Source organism: Patiria miniata, unplaced genomic scaffold, assembly GCF_015706575.1.
Source record: "Patiria miniata isolate m_02_andy unplaced genomic scaffold, ASM1570657v1 HiC_scaffold_7, whole genome shotgun sequence".
Taxonomy (NCBI): domain Eukaryota; kingdom Metazoa; phylum Echinodermata; class Asteroidea; order Valvatida; family Asterinidae; genus Patiria; species Patiria miniata.
This window is the reverse complement of record NW_024037074.1, coordinates 19,015,066-19,039,847: the sequence shown is the minus strand read 5'-3', so window position 1 is coordinate 19,039,847 and position 24,782 is coordinate 19,015,066. Positions and strand designations below refer to the sequence as shown.

Genomic DNA, 24,782 nt, shown 5'->3' with positions numbered 1-24,782 from the left:
AGGGGATTTGTACAATGTACGCGCAGTGGCCGCGCTTCGCAGCAGTGCAGTCAGCTGGTAAGATGGCGTCGTTCGGTCACCCCCAACTGTACTCTCTTTGCCGGTGAGGGGGTACTTGTGAACGGAGCGGATAGTCCCTTCACTTTGTTTTACATCAATGACTTTCCATTAAATGCTCTTTAATTGGATAATGGGTCGCCAGAAACTGATAATTAGTTAGTTACACCTCTGGTAATTTTCCGTGAATTTATTTACATGCAGTAGGCCAATTGTGGATAATCCTGTCGGCAACCTATCCAGGATATTTAATGAGATTGACTCCGTAGAGAAAATAGAAGTAAAACATTGTGATTAATAATGTCTTGTATTTAAACTTTGACAAATACAATGTATTTACACCTTCACTTTGTGATTCCATGGTAGGCATTACATAAAGTTGTCACTTTAGTCTCACAGAAACTCCAAATCATTTTGAAACCTAAAATGACTGAATCTAAATCATGTACTCAAATCCTATCCCTCATCTTCTCTTAGAAACTTGACTGGTTGCCCGGATACCGGGTAAATAACTGTTTACTTCAAACTGAAAACAACAAAGTAGTCCAATATTAGGTTTTGCCCTCCACCGACGTATAAACAATGTATACTCAGAGTTTTACATCCAGAGTGAAAGTTGGAAAAAAATCACTCGGCTGGGCTAGCACCCACGACCTCCTGCTTTCTAGTGCAGACGCTTTACCATTTTTTTTCCAACTTTCACTCGGGAGGTAAAGTACTGAGTGTACAGTGCTTATACAGTGTATGTCGGTGAAGGGCAAAACCTAACATTGATTTACATCACCCCGACGCAAAAATTCCATCTTATGAATAGTTTAATGGGGCACCAGCTGCTATGAACATAGAGGCAACCGATCCCGTAAGCTTGGTGGTCGAGTGGTAAAACGTCTGCTCTAGAAAGCAGAAGGGCGTGGGTTCGAGTCCCACCCGAGTGATTTTTTCCAGCTTTCACTCGGAAGGTATAACGGTGTTTAAATGTCGGTGGAGGGTAAAACCAAATATTGATTTACATCACCCCAACGCAAAAACAATTCCATCTTATGCATTACAAAGTAGTCCTTGGCCCTGGGTTTTCAAAGAAGTTGTGTCATGTTTAATTTATGTATTTTGAGCATCACTGTCTGCCTTTCCGACAAATCAGGTTTTTGGCAACCTCTCTGAAAGTTTTGTTTCGCCAGCAATAGATGACTGTGTTGAGCCAGGAATTGCTGTAATGCAGACTTGCAGTGAAAATCACTATAAAGGGATGTACTTCTCCCGGTCGCATGAGCGTGGGTAGCCAAGTGACACAGACAGTGCCTGTGATGATCAGAAATGTTTTGAGAGATTTGACATTTGAGCGATGCAGCTGAATCTGTGCATCGTCAGCATTGATCTCAGCTGCTGCTATACGCCGTGCCTGATGCCTGGCAATCAAAAGCAATTTCACATACAGAACAATAACAGACAACAGAATTAACATTATCAGATACAAATCAAATGCTATTACAACAATTGCAATTGTAATAAAATTCTGAGCTAAGAATCTGGAAGTAAGTTCAACAATACTGACTACAGTTGCACATGTCAAGGCAATATAAGCTCGTCTTTTGGTGACTAGAGTTTCCAGTTTGAGAGGTTGTGATACTGCAATGTAGCGGACCACAGTAATCATTGCCAGAATGCACAACCCCAGCAGCTGAAAAGATACAACTACGTCACGTATTAAGTCTCTGGCTGGAAAAATAAAAGGCATCACGAGACTTATATTATAGAGAAGACCAAAGAAGCCCACTCCAACATCGGTAATCGTTAGGGCTACCACCAGCAGCTTAGTGACGTCATGCATGTCATGTATGCGGTGGAACACCAACAAAGAAAACAAGTTGCAGATGAGGCAAAATGTACTGATTACACAAAGAACACAGACATATATAATACTACTCATTGCATCAACCTGCAAGATGTGGCAGCAAGCATCGTCTTCTTCAACATCGCTTGTAGAATTTCCATACAGTCCTGACTCGTTTTCCATTTTAAGAGGCTGTGATATTCTGTGTGGCGGTGGAATTGGGCTTGCGGAGCACTTGACCAATCTTAGGAAAGAAAGCTCTTGGTCCCAGATAAATGTAAGAACAAATGTAGAATTTTTAAATTCTTGCACATGTGTCATTGAATTCCATCATGTCCTGACACAGTTGTAAGTGTTCACAGTGCACCAGTAAGCAGGGAGTCCTGGGATCAAGTCTCACCAGAGCAACCTTGTGAAAATTTTACTCAAACTCGCAGACAGGGGCAGACCGTGAAGGATCTTAGGAAGGTTCCTAGCAAAAATATGGGGTTAGCGTGGATCACCAGTTCTGACACTTGACCACTAAATTGAATCTGCATTCACTCAATGGCATGTATTGTTTCTCAATTCTGGTCGAACTTGTGCGATATTGGTGTATGCATCAACACGTACCGGTATATAATCAAGAGTTGCATTGATCAACTTCATCCGATGATTTCACTCCAGATTTACCCAAGTTTTTTTTAACTTTCCATCCAATAAAGTGTCAGTCCATGTGAACGATACCAGATCATCAAGTAGTTTCCAGAGCTGAAATTGCAGGCTTTGGTTGGATCACCTTTTCTAATACTTGAATGTTCATTTACTTGATGATGTACATGTAGTTTCTCAATTCCTGGTGAACGATGCAATATTGGTGTATACTGCAGACAGTATCAACACACGTGTACACATCAGGCTACAATCAATGGTCGTACTGCATCTATCAATTTTATCCGATGGTTTTTTGGTACAAGTCTTCTCTGTGCCGTACCAAGAAAACTGCATCATGCGTCGTCGCGTAATCAGAGGAATGAGCTCACCGTTCACATGTTGTTAGCTTTTTTACGAACAGCTAACTCATTCCATCTCAAGGGAAAAATATTCAGAAAAAAAACCCTTTTCAGTCAGTGCTATCCTCCTTATTGACACTGCTGCGTCTTCAGATTTATTAATGTTTTGACTAATAACCTTGTGAATAGAAACCATTTGCAACTCTGTGCTGCCCATCAATTTGCTTCAAATGAACAGTGACTTGTCATTGCTTGCCTATGGGCCCTGAACACATCAATGCTCTGGTTTAAATTAAGGCATCCCTTGTTTATTCTTTGCTTCTCATTTCAACCATATTTTGGGCTCCTGACTCGGGGAAAACAAATTTTATTACAGCTAAAAATGTTTGGAGCCCCACTAATAAAGAAAAAAAATAACGAAAAAATAGAAATTGACATATCACATTGAGGCAATCAGGCTCTGTGTTATTTGAAAAGCCATGGAAAATTATATTGGATTTTACTGGAAGCACAGTGTAGAAACCAGTAGAATGCCAGATGATGTGAGGATGTTACCTTTCGTCACATCAGGGGTTTATAATTTACCTTTATTCTGCTATTTCATGGCTGCCAGTAAACTGTATGTCCCAAAAAGTGTCCATCTGGCTTCTTTTAAAATGACTACAAAACCACGTAGTCAAAGTTTAAAAATGCTTGCTCAATCAAAATATTTCAAAATTGACTTCATACTTCATGGTTTTGTAGTAATTTTTAAAATAGTCAGACAGACACTTTTTTGTAATTTTGTTCAATGATGTCAACTCGTGATAATCTCATTGCAGTATGCAAAACAAGAGACGCACTTGGCATAATTTAATTGAGCCATCCGGGTGCAACTGTATTTTTTTGTTCCTTCAGATTTCCGACCTACATGTATCCTACTTTAGAGGCAACAAAATATAAAAACCATAGAAATAAAAAGGGATGTCCTTATATAGTTAACAGCAACTGGACTGGATCGTTCCATGTGATGTGCATACGAAGTGTGGAAACACAGTAAGCGTCTTAACAAGCAGCATGCACATATCTCAATTCTATGTTTTTGTTTATTAAGTTTTTAGACAATAATCCTGTCAGTCGAATCTGTTTACAAAGTTTTCGTAACAGAAATTTTGGCTGCATCAGCTCACAAATGAGGAACCCTCGCCGCCTTCGTGGGGAAATCACTACTTTGACTTTGATAATAAGCAGCATGCATGCATTGCCGGGGTCTGCTCATAAGGCTTATTTTAACAGTATAAGAGAAGACATTGCGAAGAAATTACTTTTTTAGACGTGGGAGGAAAAACACCAGAAGAATATTCTGAGGAAAACCCAGAATCAGGTAGGGACCTAAAACCCAATCCACATATGGTGAGGGCAGGAATCGAACCCAGGTCATAGCAGTGGAAGGCAGGGAAAGTACCGCTACAGCAACCCGACTCCTTCAATTTTTGTGTACCGTTATCTTTGTCACTTCCTCAGAATTACTAACATGTAGCATATGTGGGGGAAAATATGCAATGCAATAGGTCTATTCCAGATAATCCTGTCACCAACCTATCCAGGATATTTAATGAGCTGGACTCCTTAGAGAAAAGAGAAGTTAAACATTGTGATTAATTTCTTGACTGTATTTAAACTTTGACAAATATTTACACCTTCACTTTGTGATTCCATGGTAGGCATTACATAAAGTTGTCACTTTAGTCTCACAGAAACTCCAAATCATGTGACATTTTGGAACCTAAAATGACTGAGTCTAAATCATGTATTCAAATCCTATCCCTCATCTTCTCTTAGAAACTTGACTGGTTGCCCACATACCGGGTGAATAACTATTTACTGCAAACTGCAAACAACAAAGTAGTCCAATATTAGGTTTTGCCCTCCACCGACGTATAAACACTGTATACTCAGCGTGTTACCTCCTGAGTGAAAGTTGGAAAAAATCACTCAGGTGGGACTAGCACCCACGACCCCCTGCTTTCTAGTGCAGACCCCTTACCACTTTTTTTCCAACTTTCACTCGGGAGGTAAAACACTGAGTATACAGTGCTTACATGTCGATGAAGGGCAAAACTTAATATTGATTTACATCACCCAACGCAAAAATTTCATCTGACATGTATGATGAATAGTGTAATGCGGTACCCGCTGCTATGTACATAGAGCCAACCGATCCTGTAAGCTTGGTGGTCGAGTGGTAAGATGTCTGCACTAGAAAGCAGAAGGTTGTGGGTTCGAGTCCCACCCGAGTGATTTTTTTCCAGCTTTCACTCGGAAGGTAAACGGTGTTTATACGTTAGTGGAGAGCCCAACACCATCACCCATCACCCCAACGCAAAAAAAAATTCCATCTTATGCAAAGTAGTCCTTGGCCCTGGGTTTTCAAAGAAGTTGTTTCATGTTAAATTTATGTATTTGGAGCATCACTGTCTGCCTTTCCGACAAATCAGCTTTTTGGCAACCTCTCTGAAAGTTTTGTTTCGCCAGCAATAGATGACTGTGTTGAGCCAGGAATTGCTGTAGCGCAGACTTTCAATGAAAATCACTATAAAGGGGTGTACTTCTCCCCATCGCATGAGTGTGGGTAGCCAAGTGACACAGACAGTGCCTGTGATGATCAGAAATGTTTTGAGAGATTTGACATTTGAGCGATGCAGCTGAACCTGTGCATCTTCAGCACTGATCTCAGCTGCCGCTATACGCCGTGCCTGATGCCTGGCAATCAAAAGCAATTTCACATACAGAACAATTACAGTTAAAAGAGTTGATACTATAAGAAAATACATAAGTGCTGTTTCAATAATCGCCAGCTGTTCAAAATGCTGAGCTAAGAGTCTGCAAGTGAGTACAACAAGACAGAATAAAGTTGCACATGTCAAGGCAATATAAGCTCATCTTTTGGTGACTAGAGTTTCCAGCTTGAGAGGTTGTGATACTGCAATGTAGCGGACCACGGTAATCATTGCCAGAATGCACAACCCCAGCATTTGAAAAATTGTCACTATAACGTCAAGCGTCGCCAGCGTGAGGGTTGCTGAGAGAAGCCCAAAGAAGCCCACTCCAACATCGGTAATCGGTAGGGCTACCACCAGCAGCTTAGTGACGTCATGCATGTCATGTATGCGATGTAACACCAGCAGAGAAAACAAGTTGCAGATGAGGCAAAACAAGCAGATTGGACTTAGTAACCACACGTTAAGAATAAAACTTGAATCGTCCAAGCAGCATTCCTGGTTTTCGTCAGTAATGTTGGTTTTGGAGAGAAGAGCAGAGACCTCGTAATTGTCTATGTTTGCCATTTTTTGCTCAACTGCAATATTTGTTAGTTTTGTTTCATAAACAGAGGCAGTTCCGAGAGCAATCGTTCAACAATCCTTTTGATGAATAATACTTATTTGTTGTATCAGTGTCTCAAATGCAAACATCAATGCCTTCTGTAGGTAGTGGAATCTCTGGAACATCATTCAGTCTCATGTTACTTGAGAGATGATGTTTAAGTTTGCATCTTTGCAGTCCTTGGTCTTGTGACTGGTGTGTCTTTGTTCATTTGTCTACCGCCATGATCGCTATCCTGTTGAAAGAAAGGTGTGCAAACCTGTTTGGTAATTCCTCATCTCTGATGAAATGTTAGAAGCAGAGCACAAGACTGAAGAAGCAACATACTCAAACGTGAAATATACGTACCTATGTTTAAGGTCTACGCAGTTTGCTTGGGTGAATGGCTGCTGTCAGATTCAACCAATGACAAATAATTTGTCTTCAGCAAAGAGTCGTGAAATTGTGGTGCAACCGCCAAAAACACAATCTGATCCGTGTCCTGTGATGTTTGAAATTTGGCTGAAAGCAACAGGTGCAAATGACTTCTGAAGAAGAAAATGTCCATCGTCTGATGATAATTCCTTTGCGCTCTCTTTTGTGTGTGTTCATGTAGGATCTTCGTAAGTTCATAGATCCATTTCACATGTACACTGGTCTGCTAGGGAAAAAACCCAGCTGCCCTTTAAGACTGTCTCCAAGAAGTGCCTTGCTGGCGAAGCACAGAGAAGTTGGCCGTAAAGCCTGCAGGAACAGTGTATTAATAAAATATGAGGCGGTTTTCAACCTGCGTAGATGAAACAACTTCATTGCTGGCTGTACGTTACAGAGGCTAAGTTGCCAAGGCGAAGTTGCCCAGTAGATTTTTCCTTTTTGTCAGCGTTTGCAATATCCGCCCAGTATCGGCATTTAAATAGACGCGGTCAGCTGTTAACAATCGGCAACTGACTCCAACCCAATTGAAAACAAACAGTTCTCATTAAAGTATCGCAGGCGCTGCCTGCCTCTATATTGATATAATTTCAAATACAATGGTTGTATTCTTTTTGTGTACTTGACCGCACAGGAATTGCATTTGTAATAAACTAGCCTGGCACACAAGAGATCAGTTCACTTATGTGCTTTATTTTCTTTTTTTCCTAATTTTTTTGACTTTTGTATTCACGAAATGTTGAAGAGTATTTGACATGTAAGTGGCGGTTAACCACTGTTGGTGTCATTAAATAAAAACCTCATGTCCCACATCACAGCAGTCAAATTTTCTATTACATGTACCTGTAGATAGCACACAAGTACGTAAGTCAAACAGAGCAATATTGATAACTGACTATACATCTATATACAAGAAATGAATTAAATCACTGTAGTATATCCTGAAAGTACATGTATGGCGTAATATAGCCGTAACAATTGCCTATTTACAGAGTAATTTAACACTACCGGTACTTCAATACATACTCTTATACCAGTGGCGCACCCAGGATTTGGCTTGGGTGGGGGGGGGGTTCACAATTTTTTTTTTCAAATTTTTTTCAAAAATCTTGCCCTTAATTTTTGGCCACAGAATTTTTTTTTTTCTACTCGAAAATAGGCCACAAGCTCAAGCGCCCGAGGGCCCCCCCCCTTGGGTGCGCCACTGTCTTGTAATCTCAAAATAATTGAGATTAAACCTGTTACTACTATCTTGAACCTATCTGGCCTTTACCAACGTTTACAGTTGCATCTACCAGAAATCATGGCATTTATAACCTTTTTATGCTTGATACAGTTTTAATAAAAAAATCATATTCCTTTAAAACTGTGTCTTGACAAATACAGATGTTAAAAAAACCCAGTCTCATCAATAAGCCAGTTCGAATATTGCAACTGCACATCAAGATTTGCCGATTTTCTTTCGGGATGACGATCATCGTATGCATGCAAAAGCATAGCGGGGTACCAGCAAAATTGAAGAGATCACCGTGCTCTGAAGTATAATATTTTGCAAAACACCTTTTGGACAGCGCAGTGTTTCTAGGTGTCTTGTGTGTCAAAACGTTTTGTGCGAACGTAAGTTTCATCTCTTTTTCGATTGCACGAGAAATTGCACAGAATGCAGATTTGGTTACTACGTCCACCATAGTCTTGTGTGCATTTGTCTGCCGCGGTTATCCCGAAAAAGAATCTTCGAATCTTGCTGTGCACCGAATTGGGAATACCAAATGGACTTATTGATGTTTCAGCAAGTGCTAATTCGGTGTTGAGTTTCTCTCTTCATGTTCATTTGTATACTACCAAAATTCATGACTAATTACTTTTTATTTTTGATACATGTACAGTAAAAAAATTTATATCTCTTTATAACTGGGGAGGTGAAAAAAAAACCCAGTCTCATCAATTGATGTTTCTGCACTGATTTGCTGGTGGATTTCTCTCTTTCTCTCTAAATTTGAAATGAGTGAACATTTTTGTGAAATGCCCATTTTGTTTTTGTAGTGTTTTGCAACGTAATTTTTCATATTGTCCTCGTTGGTTGCTTTCAAGTTTTTAGGCAATTAATCTTGTCTGTCGCATCTGTTTACAAAGTTTTCTAATAGGTGAACGCTCATTCATTTGATGTTGTAGTTTCTTAATTCCTGTTAAACTATGCAGTGTTGGTGTACACTGCATGTATAACACACGTGCACACCGGTATAAAGTTGTACTGCATCTATCAATTTCATTCGATGATTTCACTCCAGATGCATCCAAGATTTCCAACTTGGCATCCAATAAATTGTCAATCCATTTGAATTGTACCAGATCAACAAGTGGTTTCCAGAGCTGTGCTGCTACAATTGATCTTACTGTGTCTCCCCCAAGTGGGTATTTTTAACCAAATAAACACACTGAGACCTGATAACCGTGTACAGTCTCTATGATCATAGCAAGAAGACTGCATCATCAAATGCAGTTTGGCGTGATTAGAAGAACCAGCTCATTGTTGACATGCGTGCAGTCAGTGCTTAATAACCAGCATGCACATTGCCAATCAATCTCAGTAAAATCATGTTTTGATTAAGTTTTTAGGCAATAATCTTGTCAGTCAGAGGTGTTTACAAAGTTTTCCTCATGGAAATTACATCAGCTATATATCACAGATTAATGCGAGATCCCCGCCGCCTTTTTTTATGGAAATTAGGCCTACTGCTTTGACTTTGATTTCTAAATTAACGAGGGAACACACCCACACTCGCCTCGTGTGTATGTTGAGCATCACTGTCTGCCTTACCGACAAATCAGCTTTTTGGCAACCTCTCTGAAAGTTTTGTTTCGCCAGCAATAGATGACTGTGTTGAGCCAGGAATTGCTGTAGCGCAGACTTTCAATTAAAATAAATATAAAGGGATGCACATTTCCCAATATTATGAATGTGGGTAGCCATGTGACACAGACAGTGCATGTGATGATCAGAAACGTTTTGAGAGATTTGACATTTGAGCGATGCAGCTGAACCTGTGCATCTTCAGCATTGATCTCAGCTGCTGCTATACGCCGTGCCTGATGCCTGGCAATCAAAAGCAATTTGACATACAGAACAATTACAATTAAAAGAGTTGACATTATCAGATACAAATCAAATGCTGCTACAACAATTGTCAACTGTTCAAAATGCTGAGCTAAGATTCTGCAGGTAAGTGCAACAATACTGAGTGCAGTTGCACATGTCAAGGCAATATAAGCTCGTCTTTTGGTGACTAGAGTTTCCAATTTGAGAGGTTGTGATATTGCAATGTAGCGGACCACAGTAATCATTGCCAGAATGCACAACCCCAGCAGCTGAAAAAATCCAACTACATGTATTAAGTATGTGGCTAGAAAATAAAAGGCATCATGAGACTAATAGAGAGAAGACCAAAGAAGCCCACTCCAACATCGGTAATCGTTAGGGCTACCACCAGCAGCTTAGTGACGTCATGCATGTCATGTATGCGGTGGAACACCAACAAAGAAAACAAGTTGCAGATGAGGCAAAATGTACTGATTACACAAAGAACACAGACGTATATAATAATACTCCTGGCGTCAAACTGCAAGATGTGGCAACAAGTATCGTCTTTGTCAACATCGCTTGTAGAATTTCCATACAGTCCTGACCCGTTTTCCATTTTAAGAGGCTGTGATATTCTGTCTGGTGGTAGAATTGGGCTTGCTGGGCAATTGACCAGCCTTAGGAAAGAAGGCTCTTGGTCCCAGATAAATGTAAGAACAAAGTGTAGAATTTTTTAAATTCTTGCACATGTGTCATTGAATTCCATCAAATCCTGACACAGTTGTAAGTGTTCACAGTGCACCAGTAAGCAGGGAGTCCTGGGTTCAAGTCTCACCAGAGCAACCTTGTGAAAATTTTACTCAAAACTCACAGACAGTGGCAGACCGTGAAGGAACTTAAGAAGGTTCCTAGCAAAAATGCCGGGTTAGTGTGGATCACCAGTTCTGACACTTGACTACTAAATTGAATCTGCATTCACTCAATGGCACGTATAGTTTCTCAATTCTGGTCCAACTTGTGTGATATTGGTGTATGCATCAACACGCACCGGTATATAATCAAGAGTTACGGTGCATTGATGAACTTTATCCGACGATTTCACTCCAGATTCACCAAAGGTTTCCACATTGCCATCCAATAAAGTGTCAGTCCATGTGAATTATACCAGATCATCACTTAGTTTCCAGAGCTATGCTGCTAGATGTTACTCAATTTCCCTGGTTTTCCTAGCAAAAAAGTTCATAGCAAAAATGCATGGTTTGGGTGGATCACCTTTTCTGATACTTGAATGTTCATTTACTTGATGCTGTACCGGTAGTTTCTCAATTCCTGGTGAACGATGCAATATTGGTGTGTACTGCAGGTATCGACACACGTGTACACATTGGCATACAATCAAGGGTTGTACTGCATCTATCAATTTTATCCGATGTTTTTTGGTTACAAGTCTTCTCTGTGCCGTACCAAGAAAACTGCATCATGCGTCGTCGCGTAACCAGAGGAATGAGCTCACTGTTCACATGTTGTTAGCTTTTTTACGAACAGCTAACTCATTCCATCTAAAGGGAAAAATATTCAGAAAAAAAGTCTTTTCAGTCAGTGCTATGCTCCTTATTGACACTGCTGCATCTTCAGATATATTAATGTTTTGACTAATAACCTTGTGAATAGAAAGCATTTGCAACTCTGTGCTGCCCATCAATTTGCTTCAAATGAACAGTGTCTTGTCATTGCTTGCCTTTGGGCCTTGAACACATCAATGCTCTGGTTTAAATTAAGGCATCCCTTGTTTATTCTTTGCTTCTCATTTCGACCATATTTTGGGCTCCTGACTCGGGGAAAACAAAGTTTATTACAGCTGAAAATGTCTGGAACCCCACTAATAAAGAAAAAAAGTTATGGAAAAAAAATTGACATCACATTCAGGCAATCAGGCTCTGTGTTATTTGAAAAGCTATGGAAAATTACATATTTGATTTTACTTGGAGCACGGCGTATAGAAACCAGTAGAATGCCAGAATTACCTTTCGTCACATCAGGGGTTTATAATTTACCTTTAACCCTAACCCACCTCACTCCTCCAAAATCCTCCTGGCGGTTTTGGAGGATTCTAGAGGATTGAGGATGAATGGTGATTGAATCAAATGAGGATTCTGGAGGATTGAGGATGAATGATGATTGAAGCACATGAGGATTTTGGAGGATTGAGGATGAATAGTGATTTGAAGCACAAGAGGATTTTGGAGGATTGAGGATGAATGCATTTTGAGGCAGGACTGTCTGAGGATTTTGAAGGATTTGGCGTTGGTTATCCTTCATTTAAACACGAGTGCAAAGTTTTGGGATGAGGAGGATTTTGGAGGATTGAGGATGAATGCATTTTGAGGCAGGACTGTCTGACAATTTTGAAAAATTTAGGCGGAGTTGCAAAATTTTGGAGGATTTTGGAGGATTGAGGATGGTTGTAAGCAACAAGGGCCTAGGGGGTTAGGGTTAATCTGCTATGTCATGGCTGCCAGTAAACTGTATGTCCCAAAAAGTGTCCATATGGCTTCTTTTAAAATTGCTACAAAACCATGTAGTTAATTTTGAAACTGTAAGACTGTGCAGATATTCCTTATCCTTGGCCTAAACCCCGATGAGTGTTTTTTTTAATCTCCCTTACTCCTCACTGCACAATGGTCAGTTGATTACAGCAACATTTTGGGGTGCTGAAACGAAGTTCCATCATCAATTTCAGTGCTGTGTTATGTCACAAATCCTATATGTTGTGAAAAAAAGAAAGCTGATGTGGTTTGGGATTTTAATCATTTAAGCATCATTACATTGTAAGCATCAAACGTAAAAGACCATAAAGATTTGAAAAAGACAGAAAATTCAGGGTGTTTTGGGGGGAGGTATAGCATTGAATACCTGCAACAGTAACTTCAGTAAATTCTTTATAGCCCCTTCACTTCGTTTTACATCAATGACTTTCCATTGAATGCTCTTTAAAGATGTAGTCCATCATTTGCAATGTGTGCATTTTGTTCGTTTGAAGCAACAAAAGTGCTCAAAATCTAATGAAGGATACTGAACAACTAACGTGATGGAGTTTCAGCTCAGCTTCAGCTGAATATTCGGAGAAAAACAGCATTCTAGGATCTCAATTTCAAGACAAAAGTTGCTTAATTATGTTTTGAATTGTTTTGAATCGCAGCTTTACGTGATGTCGCGCACTGATCCGACGAATTATAGCAATTTATATTTTCCTAAGGTGTTTCTTAAGATGCACTGATGGAAATGCCTTCTTTCGTCGATTTCTTCAAAATGAGAGCTTGCCAGAAAGATAGATTTCATAGGGAGTTTAGTCCCCTTATCTTTCAACTAGTATGTTTTTCAACAATATTTGCACCAGTCACTTTTTTGGATAGCTGCAAATGATGGACTCCGGCTTTAATTGGATAATGGGTCACCAGAAACTGATCATTACACCTCTGGTAATTTTCCGTAAATTTGTGTACATGCAGTAGGCTTTTTGTGGATAATCCTGTCGGCAACCTATCCAGGATATTTAATGAGATTGACTCCGTAGAGAAAATAGAAGTAAAACATTGTGATTAATGATGTCTTGTATTTAAACTTTGACAACTATTTACACCTTCACTTTGTGATTCCATGGTAGGCATTACATAAAGTTGTCACTTTAGTCTCACAGAAACTCCAAATCATGTGACATTTTGAAACCTACAATGACTGAATCTAAATCATGAAAATCCTATCCCTCAACTTCTCCTAGAAACTTGACTGGTTGCCCGGATACCGGGTAAATAACTGTTTACTGCAAACAACAAAGTAGTCCAATATTAGGTTTTGCCCTCCACCGACGTATAAACACTGTATACTCAGAGTTTTACCTCCAGAGTGAAAGTCGGAAAAAATCACTCGGCTGGGCTAGCACCCACAACCTCCTGATTTCTAGTGCAGATACCTTACCACTTTTTTTTCCAACTTTTGATCGGGAGGTTAAACACTGAGTATACTGTGCTTATATGTCGGTGAAGGGCAAAACCTAACATTGATTTACATCACCCCGACGGAAAAATTTCATCTTACATGTATGAATAGTTTAATGCGGTACCCGCTGCTATGAACATAGAGGCAACCGATCCCGTAAGCTTGGTGGTTGAGTGGTAAGATGTCTGCACTAGAAATCAGAAGTTCGTGGGTTCGAGTCCCACCCAGAAGAATTTTCAAAGCAATTTTTCATATTTTTCTTCTACTTGGCTTTCAAAAACCAGTATCACCGTCTGCCTTTCCCGACAAACAAGAAAGTAGTCCTCTGCTTGGGTTTCCAAAGAATTTGTTCAGCATCACTGTCTGCCTTTCCGACAAATGAGCTTTTTGGCAACCTCTCTGAAAGTTTTGTTTCGCCAGCAATAGATGACTGTGTTGAGCCAGGAATTGCTGTAACGCAGACTTTCAATAAAAATTGATATAAAGGGATGCACTTCTCCCCGTCGCATGAGCGTGGGTAGCCAAGTGGCACAGACAGTGCCTGTGATGATCAGAAATGTTTTGAGAGATTTGACATTTGAGCGATGCAGCTGAACCTGTGCATCTTCAGCATTGATCTCAGCTGCTGCAATACGCCGTGCCTGATGCCTGGCAATCAAAAGCAATTTTACATACAGAACAGTAACAGACAACAGAATTAATATTATCATATACAAATCAAATGCTAATAGAACAATTGCAATTGTCAACTGATTAAAATGCTGAGCTAAGAGTTTGCAAGCGATTTCAACAATACTGAGTACAGTTGTACATGTCAAGGCAATATAAGCTCGTCTTTTGGTGACTAGAGTTTCCAGTTTGAGAGGTTGTGATACTGCAATGTAGCGGACCACGGTAATCATTGCCAGAATGCACCACCCCAGCAGCTGAAAAAATAAAACTCCATCTGTTAAGTATGTGGCTAGAAAAATAGAAGGCATCATGAGACTTATATTAGAGAGAAGACCAAAGAAGCCCACTCCAACATCGGTAATCGTTAGGGCTACCACCAGCAGCTTAGTGACGTCATGCATGTCATGTATGCGGTGGAACACCAACAAAGAAAACAAGTTGAAGATGAGGCAAAATGTACTGATCACACAAAGAACACAGACGTATATTATACAACTCCTGGTATCGAACTGCGAGATGTGGAAACAAGTATCATCTTCATCAATATCGCTTGTAGAATTTCCATCCAGTCCTGACACGTTTTCCATTTTAAAAGGCTGAGATATTCTGTGTTGAGGTAGAACTGGGCTTGCCGGGCACTTGACCAAACTAAGGAAAGAAAGCTCTTGGTCCCAGATAAATGTAAGAACAAAGTGTAGAATTTGTTTCAAATTCTTGCACATGTGTCATTGAATTCCATCAAATCCTGACACAGTTTTAAGTGGTCACAGTTCACCAGTAAGAAGGTGGTCATGGGTTCAAGTCCCAACAGAGCAATCTTGGAATTGTTTTACTGAATCTTCTGGACAGTGGCGGACTTTGGAGGAACTTGGGAAGGTTCCTAGCAAAATAGCCGGGTTATGTTGGATCATCAGTTCTATAACACTTGACTGCTAATTGTTCCTGCATTCAGTTGATACATAGTTCCTCGATTCTGGTTGAACTGGTGAAATATTGGTGTATACTGCAGATATTTCAAGCTCGTACCGGTGTTATTTACATATGCTATGTATTGATAATCAAGAGTTACATGAATCGTGCATCTGTCAATTTCAGCTGATGAATTTCACTCCAGGTGCATCCCAGACTTCCAACCTGCCATCCAATAAAGTGTTAATCCATGTGAATTTTACCAGATCATCAAGTGGTTTCCAGAGCTGTGCTGTTAGAATTGCTCTTCCAGTGTCTCACCCAAGTGGGTATTTGACACCAAGTACAGATGCACACTGAGACCTGATAACCGTGTACAGTCTCTGTGATCATGACAAGAAGACTGCATCATCAAATGCAGTTTGGCGTGATTGGAGGAACGAGCTCTCTGTTGACACGCAGTCAGAGCATTAACAAGGAGCATGCACACACTGCCAGTCAATCTCAAATACATCATGTTTCGATTAAATGTACACTGATCTGTGTCAAAACCTCAGCCGCCCTTGAATACTCCCTCCAAAGTGTGACACAACGTCAAAGCGAAGCGAAATTTGACTTACAGCGTATAGGTACATTGATATGATAGCTTTTGATGCTGTTTCCAACTTGCGCTGATGAAGTGACTGCCTAACAGTGAGTGTGATTGCTTTGAATGCTGTCGGTAGTTGCGCGACAAGTTTGGCTGTAAATTTTCCTTTGCCAAATGCTCACAGTGGTACCAATATCCGCCCAGTATCGGCACTTAAGTGGATGCGGTCGGCAGTTGGCAAATGGTAACTCGCTCAAACAAGCCAGGTGAAAATAAATAATCTTTTATTAAAGTAGCAGTGACGGTGCGTGCCACTATGTTAATTGATACATTTTCAAATACAATGCTTTCTTTATTAAAAGCAGTGTGTATTCGTCCGTATGGGAATGGTGATTCATTGTGATTCAGACGCGATTCATTGCACTCGTCTCCGCGCTGTAACAAGAACACTGCATCCGAGGAAATTCATTGTTGACACGCAGTTGGCTTCTTAATGAGCAGCTCACTCGTTCCATCTCAAGGTAATAAGTTTCAGACAACAACGTTTTCAGTCAGCACTATGTTCCTTATTGACAGTTTGACATTTACTGCGTCGTCAGTTTTATTAATGTCTTGAACAGCAACCTTGGACAGAAACCATTTACAACTCTGTGCCGCCCGTCAATTAATCTATGTAATAGACCCTGGCTCTGGTGAAGCCGACCATTGTCTGTTATATGAAACAGATTCGGCAATTAAATATGCAACTAGACTGCGTAATGGCCGTGAGAAACTGACCAATCAGCAGGCGCCTTCTCTATGCGCGTAATGCATAAACATCACGCCCACGATGAGTAGCATTTTTGTACAGGTTGTATTACAAAAACGAGGCATCAAAATTGACAAATCACAATCTTAGTCCTGATTTGGGAATGAAATGACTTCACGCATGCTTAGATATAATTATACAGACTACCAATCAATTTGCTTCAAATGAACAGTGATGTGTCATTGCTTGACTATTTCTCACCAGCAACCTTGGGCCTCGTACAGTGAATTGCGCTTGTTCAAATAATCATAATTCAGCAATAGCTGGTATGTAATCAAACCTATCATTTGGCATGAGTGGCTAGTGCGTAAAGCGCTTGGACCATATGTGATTAGAGTTGTTCATTGATTCTCTCCTGTGCCACAAGGGTTTTTCTCTGGGCTGTTCCTCCCTCCACAAAAGTCAACACTTTCGATCTCTGGCTGTGCTCCGTGGTCAGAGATGGGTCGTATGGCGGCTGCCTAAGGTTCCTTTACATTCCTTTGGATTGGCCATGTTTGCCGCGTCCTTCGCAATTCAGCTTCTCATCTGCGAGTAAGGATGATTAGCCCCCAAATTGTAATTACATGTGTATTTGTATATTACGCAGGATTCAGCCACACTGAAGCCAGGCATGATTCAGCACCGCAATCTGGCCTGAAATTCGGTGGACGGGTACCCAATGCACATGTTTGTTTTTTTCCACTTGGGCGGAAAGAAGTGTATGTGCAGTGTTTATACATAAATATGCACGTGTTCATTCCTTCAAGCAACATGCTTTACCGTACTACTCTTAACTTCCCTGCTGTAGTTCTCCTTAGTCTAGCATCTGGAAAGTTGCAGGTTTTCATGGTCCCCCCACTTTTTTTTACTGATAACTCCATGTTAAGGCGTCGATAAATACCCTCATCAATATATGACAGTAACAGGCTTGTCACAGTCGTATTTGGGTTCCTCAGAGTTGATTCAGTATATGGTGACCATCACTGTCTGCCTTTCCGACAAATGAGCTTCAAAGCGGCCTTCCTGAAAGCTTCGTTCCTCCAGGAGTAGATGACTGTGTTGAGCCAGGAATTGCTGTAACGCAGACTCTCAAATGCGATGTAGACATATACATTGTTAGAATCTTCAGTCTGACTCAACAGGGTAACCGAGGGCAGCCAAGTGACACAGACAGTGCCTGTGATCAACAGAAACGTTTTGAGAGATTTGACATTTGAGCGATGCAGCTGAACCTGTGCATCTTCAGCATTGATCTCAGCTGCCGCTATACGCCGTGCCTGATGCCTGGCAATCAAAAGCAATTTCACGTACAGGACAATAACACTCACCAAAAAGAAAGCTATGAAAATAATGTAATAACTCTTGAGTAATTGGGTAAGGGATGGGATCTCCATGTAATCGTCGCACATTTCGCAAGTGTAAAGAACAAGGCAGAGTAAAGTTGCGAATGCCATGCCAATATAAGCTCGTCTTTTGGTTACTAGAGTTGGCAGTTGTAGAGGTTTGGAGACCGCAACGTACTGGACCAAGGTTATCATTGCCAGAATGCACAACCCCAGTAGCTGAAAAAATGCAGCCACGTTGCTTAGGCCAGCTTTACTGACATCGTGAATGAGAATCGCAGTAAGAAGACCGAAGAAGCCCACTCCAACATCGGTGATCGTTAGGGCTACCACCAGCAGCTTAGTGACGTCATGCATGTCATGTATGCGGTGCAACACCAGAAGAGAAAACAAGTTCAATATGAGGCAAGCAATTGAGATGAAGCCCACCACACAAGCATGCACTGTGTTATGTGTGGTTTTGTCGATGGTCTCGTATCCAGAGTCTGTAGATGCAAGAAAATCGTACTGCTCTGTTACATTTTCCATTTTGTGACGATTTTTATCTCCTCAGAAATGGTTGCGGTGATCAACCAAAGCAACCATAAAACTATTGGGGTCGACAATCTCCAAAGTCAAGAGTAGTCAATGGTACTTGTATTATCTTTGAGTAGATGACTAAAGTGACCATGCTTGATGTTTACCGTACACACGTATGATGAATTCAAGAAAGGCAGCAGAGTCGCACAACAGTCCATCTGAAATTGATTGCCAGATCCTTCACAAAAATTATTCTGCCGCAGTTCTCCCCCGAAGTCTTTGAAGCTGAACTTGGACCATCTCCAAAAAGCTCACTGCATCAGTTTGTTTTCTCTGAGGATATTGAACTGCTACATTTATGGCATCAATGTTGCAGCTTCGGAGCCGCACCTTTTATCATGATCACTTGAACCTTCATGTGTGTGTAGCAAGCCGGATGAGCACTCGCCAGGCGGAATCGCTTTCACTAAGGACCGGTTTGCAAGATGCTCTAGTGATCGACGAGCCAGTTTTGGCTGCGTCAAACACAGTTTTTTTCCTCTGCCAGTTAATTAAAGAATGAGAAAGATGGACTGTAGTCTGTATGACTTTGCTTCGTTTCGGCGAACGTGATGTATTGCTATCATAGTGTGTTGACTCACTAGACCCATTAGTCATTCTTTATTGCTTTTACTAGATAATTGTAGGCACAAAATGAAGTTGCTTTGCACTTCGCTAGGAATGATACTTGTATGCTAATAGAAGTAGCATAAGTAAACGTTCTTGGCGGATATAATCATTTGTTCCAATAAAATTTAATTTTGAGGACCTGAAACTTTCATAAATGTTAATATTTTAGAATTTTTTTTCAAATTGTCTGGGATTGATGTTACAAAAAGCAATACATTTTGAAAGAGTTAGACTGTTTTGGGGGAAAGTGACCCCCCATGGATTAAAAACATTGGTCCTTTCTCCATATACATGCAGTAAGCAGGCTTGCAATTTCCTTGAAATCGCTGATAAAAACCTTATTTTATAAGTAATAATAAAGTTCCAAAAAGCAAAAATATTTAAAATGTAGAAAGCCTCATGGCTATGTGCATTTTCAAAAAGCTTTTCATTTGATGAGCTTTCTGTTTAAAACGCTCTTATCTGGCAAAAATGCATTCTGATGGAGTTCTAATTTTATTGCATCGGTCCTTTAGGTGCAATTAAACTATTATGAAGGGCAAAACCTAATTTGATGCAATTAAACTATTATAAAGAATTCTTCATCTTGAATATTTTTCCTGTTTGTGATTTTTTTTAAGGTGGAGGTGTTGCCAGTGACTCTGCGGCAACAAAGATAGTGGAACTGTCCAAGAAGAATCGCGAACTGACGGCGGAGCTCGAGAGCGATAGGACGAAAGTCAAACAGCTCATGCGTAAAGTCAGAGACACAGAAAAAGAGGTAACAAAAATAACCAACAACTCGGGCTGGCAATATTTAACAATTGTTGACTGCTGTGATGTGGGATATGACGTTTTTCACACCCGAGGGGCGCATAGCACCCAAGGCAAACTGTTAAATCGTGCCAATGACTCAAAAAAGATAAACGGTTGTAACTTACTGTGTGAGAAATAAATTAAATCACTGGGATGTAGTCTTTGATAACTGAAGGTTTTGATGTCCTGCCGGACATGAGACCGAGTGTTTGACGTTGCAGTTCGCATTACGTGAAGCTATCGCGCTGTGAGGTTCCACATGCGCGCGCAATGAGTTCAGTGCGATATCACCATGGGCGTCGCCAGGATTTTTTCTAGAGGGGGCAAAAACAATTTTGGCCAAAAAATGCTTGTATTTCTCAACACATTCTTGATTTATCAGTTTTAGAGGGGGGCAGGGACATTTCCCCTCCCCCCCAACTCATTAAATTTACACCACTTTGTCTTCGCGCCTCTTTTTCTTTCTTTCTTTTTTCTTTTTTTTTCTTCCTTTTTTTTTTTTTGGTGGCTTTTCCAGGGGGGGGGGGGGCAAGTGCCCCCCCTTGCCCCCCCCCCCCCTCGCGACGCCCATGGATATCACCCTCAGTGTGTGACATGCATTTTTATTGTCCAGAAACGTGGCCGTCCTAGACCAATGAAATTACGGTATCCATCAGACGATAAAACAGATCAGTTTGTATATATCGATGGGTTAGGATATATAATGAATGACTGAATCACTTTACCACGGCATGATATTTAGATTGTAAACACTCCATCGTTACCCTGGTTATTGGACTAATGAAGCAGGCAGGGCATTATACAATGATTGATTAAAAAATGTTTCAAGATTTTGCAAATGGGCATCTTGTAGTTCATATCGGAGCACCGTTAAATCAGTGCTTATCTATAGTTTGTGAGAGGAAAAAAAAAGAGTTTGCTCAGGTGGGACTTGAACCATGGACCTCCTGTTTACTACTGCAGATGTTCTTACCATTTCAAATCTTATACAGCAGTGGGTACCGCAGTCAAAGTCTTTTTGACGGAATTTTAGGATTGGAAAGCCCAATATGAAACAATGGTAATAGGCGACTCCAGTGTTATGTAATGTCACTGACAGAGGTTTTAAGAGCTCAGTAAATAAACCTTACACATTCATCCAGGCGCGATATTTTGGGGGGCTAGCACGGTAGATCCATAATTTTTTCGGGGAGGCGTGCTGAAATGTTGACCGGTTATTTTTCCCAGACACTTAGGCCTCCGAAAATCAATAGGGGGGGGGGGGGGGGGGGGGGGGGGCATGCCATATTTTCAATGGGGAGCGCCAATAAAATCCTAAAATCATTCACACTATATTAACTAATGCACCCATGTCACGGCTATTTATTCTTTGGGGGAGACCGTTTGCATGTTCATCTCAATCCTTCTTTTTGCTAATGCAATTTTTTTTTTTACAGAATTTATTTTGGGGGGGCTAGACAAAAATTTGGGGGGGCTACAGCCCCCCTAGCCCCCCCGTAGAACCGCGCCTGCATTCATCATCTAGTAATATTCAAGGAGATTAGTTTTGGAGCATTTCCCTGAATTATTAATTAGATATCAAGGTTAATTGACTCTGTCACGAATATTACACTTCCTGTCACAATGCTTGAATTGCCCTGTTAGAGTTTGAATCAGTTGAATGATGTTGTGTGTCTGGACGTTGATTTCCCATAATGTAGTTGGCAGCGGCTTTACAGCAGTCACAGAATGGGGAGAGCCGAGGAAAGAGCAGCCACCAGAGATCTGCCCTCACCAAGGAACAGTCCCAGGACCAGGTAGAGTATTCACAGAGATCTATACGAAAGGCGTGTAGTAACATTTGAAATTACCCGGACCATTGAATTTGTGGTCTGCAGGTAATTCTGCAGGTTGTGGGTTCGAGTCCAGCCTGGGGTTATGGTGCGTGTGCCCTTGGGCAAGGCACTTTGTCACTCATTGCTTCTCCCCGCCCAGGAGCTAATGGGTACCTGTGAGGGCAGAGATGGTTATTGCGATTGATTTTAGCTGCTTTGCACAGAAATGGCAGCATCAAGCTGTATACTCCCCAGGGAGCTGAGATTGTCTTTGGAATGTTTTCATGGGCTCAATGAGCAGGGTAATAAAACGATATAGCAACTTGAGCACCAATAATGGTGGATACGTGCACTTTATAAATGCACATTATTATAAATACACATTGTTACCGATTTAATGAGAAAATCCTTGCTCAAAGTGAAGATAGGATTAGTACCAAATACCCTGTGAAATTATTCCGCCTGAAAATGGTATTAATTGGAAGAAAACAATCATTGAAGGTGGTTTAAGAAAGTGTGCCTGCAGACACAGGTTTTTGTTTTACATGTACGTGCGTTAGCAATAGAATTTAGTTTCGAGATCCCAAAAGCTGTGCATACCGGTACTTTTAGTCTGCTTTCTCAAAATGTATAATATCTACTGAGCTGAAACTTCAACAAGTTGGTTATGATTCACCTTGCTTAAGATTAAGAGCAATATTGTCACTTCAAACCAAAAAAATCCCCCAAAAAGCACAAAAAAGCAAATGATCCTTTATACCTTTAATGACTACAAACTACTTATTCTATGCATAAAATAGTTTGTAAAATTTGCAGAGCAGTGATTTCTGCCAAGCAGACGAACAAAGTAAGGCCATTTTTATCCAGGAGGTTTTGCAGAAAAATAGTAATAGGTCATCAGCCTGGGGGTTTGGCCGGTATCAAATGAGGGGAATAATGCTTATAAATTGGGAATTTTGGCAAGGTATGCACCCCTGTAGTTGGAAAATATGTGATAGCATTGCAGCGGTGACAGCTTTTTGGGTGCTATCACTTTTTTGAGAAAATGGCGGCCAAAACATGCTTGTTACCATATATAATTATTCCGGTAAGACCATGGCCCTTTTTGTTCTTTTGATACCAGTGGCCCAATTTTTGGACGGAAGCTGATCGCTTATAATTTCCTGAAGAAAATAATGCAACAAGGGTGGATATAATACTCAGTCAATATTTGATTGGATTTTGCAATCTTGTTTCGTGTTTGACAGATTTTTTTCATGCCGGATAACAAATCTCATAAATACATTTTTTCCATCATCAATTATTACCGCAAGTGAAAATCATGTGTTTCACACAGGCAGAGGCAATGGCGGCCGAGGTGAAGACCCTGCAGGACTCGCTAGCCAAGAGCCAAGCCAAGCAGACGGACTTTCGCAATCAGGTCAACATTCTCAAACAGGAACTCAAAGTGGCCCACAAGGTTCGGCAGATAGTACTGCTTTCCTCAGTTATCAGGAAAAGCATAGAAATGTTTAAATGTTTAAAGAGTGCCCGTTTTAATTAAATTAACCTAAAAGGGATGTCAGATAGTTTTTCATACGTTTAAGAGGAGTCGAAAGTTGTACCAAACGTGTTCCTAAGAAAATTTCACATAGACCCTTTAACTGTTTTGTTTTGTCGAAAGTCTTTAATCACTCACATTGGACTTGACATGATTTAAGGTCTCAACCGTGACACTTGTCAAAGGCTTTGTAAGGGATGCGTAATGGGCATCGAGGGCGTGAAGGAGTGTTTCTTGAGATTTGATGGGGTCTTTAAAGGGGTGTGCACATAGGTGTTGTCCAAATATGTCCACTCATTGAGTAAACCTCAAAAGGAAACTTTTCAAGATTTTCAAGGAACAATTCAAGATTGATCAATGCAAGTTTGAACATGCCAAATGGTTGCAAGCTCAAGTCTTGCTTTTCTGTGTGTTGAATTTGCAGGTTGAAATCCTGTACAGTCAATTTCTTTGTTTAAACTTTCAAGTCCAGTTCAAACTTTCACGTTGGACAGGATCGTCATTGTGAGTTTTTCCTTGCCTGACACAGGTTCTTGTAAGCGAGCTGGGAGACAACGTCAACATTCAGAGCATTAAGAACGACAGCAGCAGCTGGAGGGGCCGCGCCCAGCAAATACTACTGCTGCAAAACAAGGCAAGTTTACCATGCAGTGTTGCGGTCGAGTCCATCACAAGTCCATCACAAATCCATCACAAGTCCTCCAGTTTCAATTACAACAAAGGCATTTCTTTGTTATTGTTCACCCCCTGTTTCTTGTGACTGGACTTGTGAAAGGACTTTTGATTAACCAATGAAGGACTTGTGATGTTCTTGTGGTATCAAATCACTAAGGGACGTGTGTGAATTGTTTTTGTTTCAAATGCTGAAAGAACGCACACCTTTTTTGTGATCCGTGGACAGAACTTTAAAACGGTGGTTGCGTTTAAAATTCTGTAATTTGAAAAGTACATGAGTGCTTTGAATGATTCTTGTACTAAACGAAAGCTTATGAATTGGGCTTTAATATCCTAGATTTAGAAAGTGCTACATGCAGAACTTCACTGAAACAACAGTCCTGACATTTGGGTTTCGCTTTTTTTTTTATACTCACCCTGTATTTGTTACTGTCATTATGAGCAGGTTTCTGAGCTGAATCGGCAGTTGGATCAGTTCAAGAGTCGTCCGGGCACTCAAATGAGCCTAGAGGAACAGTTCATGACCATGGACGTCTCAGACGATCGTTCCTCCCTGACGTCTGCCCTCCCGAGGAGCTCCAAAGGAGGGGGAGGCGGGGGGACGATGGACGAACGGCAGAAGCTGCGTCTCCGGCAGCAGGAGAAGGGGAGAAGAGAAGAACAGGAGGTTAGGCCAAAAAAAAAAATAAGTCGGTCTCTGGTCAGCGCGCGCGTCGATTTTAATCATGCGCGTCAATC

The 24,782-nt window shown here is 40.8% G+C and overlaps 1 protein-coding gene and 2 non-coding genes across 5 annotated transcripts in view; all 3 read left to right on the top strand.

The window, feature by feature from the left end:
• Positions 1-24,782, top strand: part of LOC119746144 (coiled-coil domain-containing protein 13-like) — a 70,614-nt gene that overhangs the window by 13,446 nt on the left and 32,386 nt on the right. For all 3 annotated transcript variants that reach the window (XM_038222951.1, XM_038222950.1, XM_038222949.1), the window contains exons 5-9: positions 19,841-19,980; positions 21,716-21,811; positions 23,166-23,288; positions 23,899-24,003; positions 24,490-24,711. In XM_038222951.1, coding sequence (XP_038078879.1) covers positions 19,841-19,980; positions 21,716-21,811; positions 23,166-23,288; positions 23,899-24,003; positions 24,490-24,711 — 686 coding nt within the window. The remainder of the gene's footprint in view (positions 1-19,840; positions 19,981-21,715; positions 21,812-23,165; positions 23,289-23,898; positions 24,004-24,489; positions 24,712-24,782) is intronic.
• Positions 920-992, top strand: Trnas-aga. Its single transcript has one exon. It is a non-coding gene; the product is annotated as a tRNA-Ser (tRNA).
• Trnas-aga lies at positions 13,891-13,961 on the top strand. The gene has a single exon. It is a non-coding gene; the product is annotated as a tRNA-Ser (tRNA).